The sequence below is a fragment of the Pristiophorus japonicus genome, chromosome 23, assembly GCF_044704955.1.
Source record: "Pristiophorus japonicus isolate sPriJap1 chromosome 23, sPriJap1.hap1, whole genome shotgun sequence".
Lineage (NCBI taxonomy): Eukaryota > Metazoa > Chordata > Chondrichthyes > Pristiophoridae > Pristiophorus > Pristiophorus japonicus.
Window position 1 is genome coordinate 1,057,451 of NC_091999.1, and position 7,583 is coordinate 1,065,033.

General features: G+C 55.2%; 1 protein-coding gene across 1 annotated transcript in view; it reads left to right on the forward strand.

The window, feature by feature from the left end:
* LOC139235675 (elastin-like) overlaps nt 1-567 on the forward strand; it is a 27,205-nt gene extending 26,638 nt beyond the window's left edge. Inside the window, exon 3 of the mRNA XM_070866715.1 lies at nt 16-567. Coding sequence (XP_070722816.1) covers nt 16-567 — 552 coding nt within the window. The remainder of the gene's footprint in view (nt 1-15) is intronic.
* Nucleotides 568-7,583: the final 7,016 nt, after the last annotated feature.

The following is a 7,583-nucleotide window of genomic DNA, read 5'->3' on the forward strand; positions in this document are numbered from 1 at the left end:
TCCGTCGGCGTGGAGATGGCGGCCCACCGCACCCAGGCCCCCAGCCAAGCCCCGGCCCCCTCGCCGGGCCGCCCCAGGAAGACCAAAGAGCAGCTGGCCATCCTGAAGACTTTCTTCCTGCGCTCGCAGTGGCCAAGCGGCGACGACTACACCCGGCTGGTGGAGCGAACGGGGCTGGCCCGGGCCGACATCATCCAGTGGTTCGGCGACACGCGCTACGCCCTGAAGAACGGGCAGCTCAAGTGGGTGCATCGCAGCCCCACAGCCTTTGTGGCCGGTGCTGGGCCCCGGGCGGTGGCAGCAGACTGTGGGCCCCTGGAGGAGTACCTGAGCCAGCGGGGCCGCCTGAGGCAGGAAGACCTGTACCAGCTATGCGTGGAGACGCGGATGAGCGCCCAACAGGTGGCCGAGTGGTTCCGACGGAGAGCCCGGCCACTGGACCTGGAGCTGGAGGCCGTGGTGAGCGAGGAGGGCGGCTCGGAGGAGGATGGGCCGGAGGAGGAGAGCGGTGGGCCGAGTGAGGTGAAGCTGGAGCACGGGGGCCACATCGTCAGAGTGATGCTTTAACCTCTGCGGGGGGTGGGGGGGTGGGTCAACGCTACCTGGTCTGGGGGTTCAACTCTACCTGGTCTGGGGGTTCAACTCTACCTGGTCTGGGGGGGGTCAACTCTACCTGGTCTGGGGGGGGTCAACTCTACCTGGTCTGGGGGGGGGGGGTCAACTCTACCTGGTCTGGGGTTCAACTCTACCTGGTCTGGGGGGGGGGTCAACTCTACCTGGTCTGGGGGGGGGTCAACTCTACCTGGTCTGGGGGGGGGGGGTCAACTCTACCTGGTCTGGGGGGGTCAACTCTACCTGGTCTAGGGGGTTCAACTCTACCTGGTCGGGGGGGGGTCAACTCTACCTGGTCTTGGAGGGGTCAACTCTACCTGGTCTTGGGGGGTGTCAACTCTACCTGGTCTGGGGGGGGGTCAACTCTACCTGGCCTGGGGGGGGTCAACTCTACCTGGTCTGGGAGGGGTCAACTCTACCTGGTCTGGGGGGGGTCAACTCTACCTGGTCTGGGGGGGTGTCAACTCTACCTGGTCTTGGGGGGTCAACTCTACCTGGTCTGGGGGTGGTGTCAACTCTACCTGGTCTGGGGGGGGTGTCAACTCTACCTGGTCTGGGAGGGGTGTCAACTCTACCTGGTCTGGGGGGGGTGTCAACTCTACCTGGTCTTGGGGGGGTCAACTCTACCTGGTCTGGGGGGGGTGTCAACTCTACCTGGTCTGGGGGGGGTGTCAACTCTACCTGGTCTGGGGGGGGTGTCAACTCTACCTGGTCTTGGGGGGTCAACTCTACCTGGTCTGGGGGGGGTGTCAACTCTACCTGGTCTGGGGGGGGGTGTCAACTCTACCTGGTCTGGGGGGGGGTGTCAACTCTACCTGGTCTTGGGGGGTCAACTCTACCTGGTCTGGGGGGGTGTCAACTCTACCTGGTCTGGGGCGGGTGTCAACTCTACCTGGTCTTGGGGGGTCAACTCTACCTGGTCTGGGGAGGGGGTCAACTCTACTTGGTCTGGGAGGGGGTCAACTCTACCTGGTCTGGGGGGGGTCAACTCTACCTGGTCTGGGAGGAGGATCAACTCTACGTGGTCTGGGGGGGGTCAACTCTACCTGGTCTGGGGGGGACCAACTCTACCTGGTCTGGGGGGGTCAACTCTACCTGGTCTGGGGGGGGGTGTCAACTCTACCTGGTCTGGGGGGGTCAACTCTACCTGGTCTGGGGGGGGTCAACTCTACCTGGTCTGGGGGGGCAACTCTACCTGGTCGGGGGGGGTCAACTCTACCTGGTCTGGGGGGGGTCAACTCTACCTGGTCTGGGGGGGTGGTCAACTCTACCTGGTCTGGGGGGGTGGTCAACTCTACCTGGTCTGGGGGGGCAACTCTACCTGGTCGGGGGGGGTCAACTCTACCTGGTCTGGGGGAGGGTCAACTCTACCTGGTCTGGGGGGGTCAACTCTACCTGGTCTGGGGGGGTGGTCAACTCTACCTGGTCTGGGGGGGTCAACTCTACCTGGTCTGGGGGGGGGTCAACTCTACCTGGTCTGGGGGGGGGTCAACTCTACCTGGTCTGGGGGGGAGGGTCAACTCTACCTGGTCTGGGGGGGGTCAACTCTACCTGGTCAGGAAGCCTTCCATCCCCCTTCACCCCAACCTCCCCCGGGGTTTTGTCACCTCCCCCCTTCGCCTACCCCCTCCCCCCCACTGCTCTCCATCACTGTTTTTGAGTGGTGTCCCCCTCACTGTGTGTGTGTTGCCCCCTCCCCTCCCTCGCCAGTGTGAGGTGCTGTTCTAGGGGGTAACCTCTTCCCGCCATGCGGAATGGGAATCTCTCCTCCAGTCCAGTGCCTTCGGGTGTGGGGGGCTGGGGGGTGGCGATTCTGTGGCCAGAGCTTTGTAGCATTTCCCCCTCCCTCTCACCGCCTAGGTGTGGAATTGAGCCCCACATCGAGCCGGAAGAGTCCAGATTCCATCCTCCTCCTCCGCTCTTGTGCTGATTGAGCTGATCCTGTTGCGGGGGGCTGGGGGTGGGGGGTAGCTACAACTGGTACTGAGCCCCAACTAGAGCAGAAGGAGCCATCTTCCCCCCCCCCCACCCAGTCTCCTCCTGGCCGAGGGGGTGCAGACAGTGTGGGGGGGGAGGGGCGCGTATCAGTTGACCTCCGCAGCCCAGTGGAACCCACACCCCAGCAAAGAGTTCAGCATCTTCAGGAGGGGAGGGGGAGAGTGGCTAGCGCCAGTGGAATCCGTAGCCCATTGAGGGGGTCAGCACCTTCAAGGGGGTGGGGGATTGTTTAAGAAGGGGGGGGAGGGAAATAAGCTACCCCAGGTCTATCTGCGTGGAAATGGGGACCGGTGTTGGTGGCCTGGTTTTATGGGCCACAAAGCTCACCCCCAACGACGACCTTACCTCGACCAGGCAAAGTAATCGCAGCCCCCCCCCCCCCACCCCCCATCCACCCCTCGACTCGGCGACTGACTGAACACTGGGGAAACGAATCATCTGTATGGATTATGAAGCGGACCAATTGTCTCCTGACCACCGAGACGTCAACCAGCCTCCGACCACCGTTCAGTCGCCGAAGTGATTGGTCGTCGAACTGATCTGCTTTCTAACCCCCCCCCACCCCCCCCTCCCTGGTCCACCTTGTTTTTGTTGGAAGTATTTGTTAAGTTAAATCGTTGAACCGGATGTGTCTCTGAGCCATTTAGCGTCGGGTTTATCGAAGTGATTATTTGGACTGATGAAAAGTGTTGTGATTTCCCAAAAAAAACTTTTATAAATCAACCCGCCTCGTGTTTTGCCTCCTCTTCTTTTTCTCGGAAAGTTCCTCGAACTCTGACCAGCTTGTCACCGGTTCCTTTTAAACAAAAAAAGCACGAGTACATCACCCGTGGCATTGGACATAGTGGACAAGATAGGCTAAGTGATTGGGCAAGATAGGCTAAGTGATTAGGCAAGATAGGCTAAGTGAGTGGGCAAGATAGGCTAAGTGATTGGGCAAGATAGGCTAAGTGAGTGGGCAAGATAGGCTAAGTGAGTGGGCAAGATAGGCTAAGTGATTGGGCAAGATAGGCTAAGTGAGTGGGCAAGATAGGCTAAGTGATTGGATAAGATAGGCTAACTGAGTGGGCAAGATAGGCGAAGTGATTGGGCAAGATAGGCTAAGTGATTGGGCAAGATAGGCTAAGTGATTGGATAAGATAGGCTAACTGAGTGGGCAAGATAGGCGAAGTGATTGGGCAAGATAGGCTAAGTGAGTGGGCAAGATAGGCTAAGTGATTGGGCAAGATAGGCTAAGTGATTGGATAAGATAGGCTAACTGAGTGGGCAAGATAGGCTAAGTGATTGGGCAAGATAGGCTAAGTGAGTGGGCAAGATAGGCTAATTGAGTGGGCAAGATAGGCTAAGTGATTGGGCAAGATAGGCTAAGTGAGTGGGCAAGATAGGCTAAGTGAGTGGACAAGATAGGCTAAGTGAATGGACAAGATAGGCTAAGTGAGTGGGCAAGATAGGCTAACTGATTGGGCAAGATAGGCTAAGTGACTGGGCAAGATAGGCTAACTGAATGGACAAGATAGGCTAACTGAGTGGGCAAGATAGGCTAAGTGAGTGGGCAAGATAGGCTAAGTTGATAGGCTAAGTGATTGGGCAAAAATTTGGCAGATGGAATATAATGTGGGAAAATGTGAGGTTATCCACTTTGGTAGGAAATTTTTTTTTTAATTATTATTTAAATGGAGAGAGTCTATAGAATGCTCTGGTACAGTGGGATTTGTGGGGTTCCCTGTACATGAAACACAAAAAGTTAGTATGCAGGTACAGCAAGTAATCTGGAAGGCAAATGGAATGTTGGCCCTTATTGCAAGGGTGATAGAGTTTAAAAGTAGGGAAGTCCTGCTACAACTGTACTTCTTAGGTGGTCCCTCGAATCAAAAATGACCCGCTTCACAGTTGATGAGTTCACAGGTGTTTCAACGAAGGACCAAATATTCCAGGTCCCGAACTACATGTTGAAGGGTGGAAGATGCCTGTGAGTGGATTGTTTTAACGTGGGGTGGCCGTTACACACCAGCCACCACACGGGCTTGACCGAGCTAGGTCTTGGTCCAGTGGCAAGGGTTAACCAAGACAACTGTGGGCTTGTGGGCTGGCCCGTGCTACTCCTGGGCCCGTGCTACTCCTGGGCCCCGAACTGACGTCTCTCCTGGGCCCCGATCATGTCACACCTTTGCCTCGACCTCGCCGCTCCTGCTGTACCTGCCCAGGCTCCAATCACCGACCTGGGTTATGGTGACATCCAATCCGGTCGCCCTCCTGCACCAGCTCGCGCAGCTCCCTGGAGTGGTACGCACCTTTTATGGCCCCGACCTGCCGCTAGTGTTCTCTCGCAGGTCAGGTCGCCACACTGCTCCCAGGCCGCTGCACCTTTGAAGGCCCTGACCTGCCGCTGATGGTCAACTGTAGAGGGTGTTGGTGAGACGACGCCTGGAGTACTGCGTGCAGTTTTGGTCTCCTTATTTAAGGAGGATATACTTGCGTTGGAGGCAGTTCACAGAGAAGGTTCAGAAGATCCTGAGATGAAAGCGTTGTCTTATGAAGAAAGGTTGAGCAGATTGGGCCAAGGCTCATTGGAGTTTAGAAGAATGAGAGGTGGTCTTATTGAAATGTATAAGATTCCGAGAGGGAATCTAGAACTAGGAGCATAGTTTCAGAATAAGGGATCGCCCATTTAAGACAGAGATGAGGAGAAATTTCTTCTCAGAGGGTTGTAAATCTGTGGAATTCTCTGCCCCAGAGAGCTGTGGAGGCTGGGTCATTGAATATATTTAAGGCGGAGATAGACAGATTTTTGAGCGATAAGGGAGTAAAGGGTTATGGGGAACGGGCGGGGAAGTGGATCTGAGTCCATGATCGGATCAGCCGTGATCTTATTAAATGGTGGAGCAGGCTCGGGGAGGCCGAATGGCCGACTCCTGCTCCTATTTCTGATGTTTCTTCCTGTTGACGCACTTTTTTGGTGTAAAGGGGGCTTTACAACAATTTCCATTTATGCAATACTCTGAACGTTGTAAAGGCACTTCACAGGAGCGTTATACAAAATTTAACACTGAGCCAAATAGTAATACTCAGACAGGTGACCAACAGCTTGGTCAAAGAGAGGGGTTTTCAGGAGCGATGTAATGGAGGAGGTTTAGGAAGGAAATTCCAGATAGGGCCCAGGCAGCGGAAAAGCACGGCCACCAATGTTGGAGCAATGAAAATCGAGGATGCGCAAAAGGCTAGAATTGGAGGACGCAAAGAGCTTTAACCCACACCGTCCCGTCAAACACTCCCAGGGCAGGTACAGCACACGTTAGATTCAGGGTAAAGCTCCCTCTACACTGTCCCATCAAACACTCCCAGGGCAGGTACAGCACGGGGTTAGATACAGAGTAAAGCTCCCTCTACACTGTCCCATCAAACACTCCCAGAGCAGGTACAGCACGGGGTTAGATACAGAGTAAAGCTCCCTCTACACTGTCCCATCAAACACTCCCAGGACAGGTACAGCACGGGTTAGATACAGAGTAAAGCTCCCTCTACACTGTCCCATCAAACGCTCCCAGGGCAGGTACAGGGGGTTAGATACAGAGTAAAGCTCCCTCTACACTGTCCCATCAAACACTCCCAGGGCAGGTACAGCATGGGTTAGATACAGAGTAAAGCTCCCTCTACACTGTCCCGTCAAACACTCTCAGGGCAGGTACAGCACGGGTTAGATACAGAGTATAGCTCCCTCTACACTTTCCCATCAAACACTCCCAGGGCAGGTACAGCACGGGGTTAGATACAGAGTAAAGCTCCCTCTACACTGTCCCATCAAACACTCCCAGGGCAGGTACAGCATGGGGTTAGATACAGAGTAAAGCTCCCTCGACACTGTCCCATCAAACACTCCCAGGGCAGGTACAGGGCGTTGGATACAGAGTAAAGCTCCCTCTACACTGTCCCATTAAACATTCCCAGGGCAGGTACAGCACATGTTAGATTCAGGGTAAAGCTCCCTCTACACTGTCCCGTCAAACACTCCCAGGGCAGGTACAGCACACGTTAGATTCAGGGTAAAGCTCCCTCTACAATGTCCCGTCAAACACTCCCAGGGCAGGTACAGCACGGGGTTAGATACAGAGTAAAGCTCCTTCTACACTGTCCCATCAAACACTCCCAGGGCAGGTACAGCACACGTTAGATTCAGGGTAAAGCTCCCTCTACACTGTCCCGTCAAACACTCCCAGGGCAGGTACAGCACGGGGTTAGATACAGAGTAAAGCTCCTTCTACACTGTCCCATCAAACACTCCCAGGGCAGGTACAGCACACGTTAGATTCAGGGTAAAGCTCCCTCTACACTGTCCCGTCAAACACTCCCAGGGCAGGTACAGCATGGGGTTAGATACAGAGTAAAGCTCCCTCGACACTGTCCCATCAAACACTCCCAGGGCAGGTACAGGGGGTTAGATACAGAGTAAAGCTCCCTCTACACTGTCCCATCAAACACTCCCAGGGCAGGTACAGCATGGGTTAGATACAGAGTAAAGCTCCCTCTACACTGTCCCGTCAAACACTCTCAGGGCAGGTACAGCACGGGTTAGATACAGAGTAAAGCTCCCTCTACACTGTCCCATCAAACACTCCCAGGGCAGGTACAGCACGGGGTTAGATACAGAGTAAAGCTCCCTCTACACTGTCCCATCAAACACTCCCAGGGCAGGTACAGCACGGGTTTAGATACAGAGTAAAGCTCCCTCTACACTGTCCCGTCAAACACTCCCAGGGCACGTACAGCATGGGTTAGATACAGAGTAAAGCTCCCTTTACACTGTCCCATCAAACACTCCCAGGGCAGGTACAGCACACGTTAGATTCAGGGTAAAGCTTCCTCTACACTGTCCCGTCAAACACTCCCAGGGCAGGTACAGCACGGGGTTAGATACAGAGTAAAGCTCCTTCTACACTGTCCCATCAAACACTCCCAGGGCAGGTACAGCACACGTT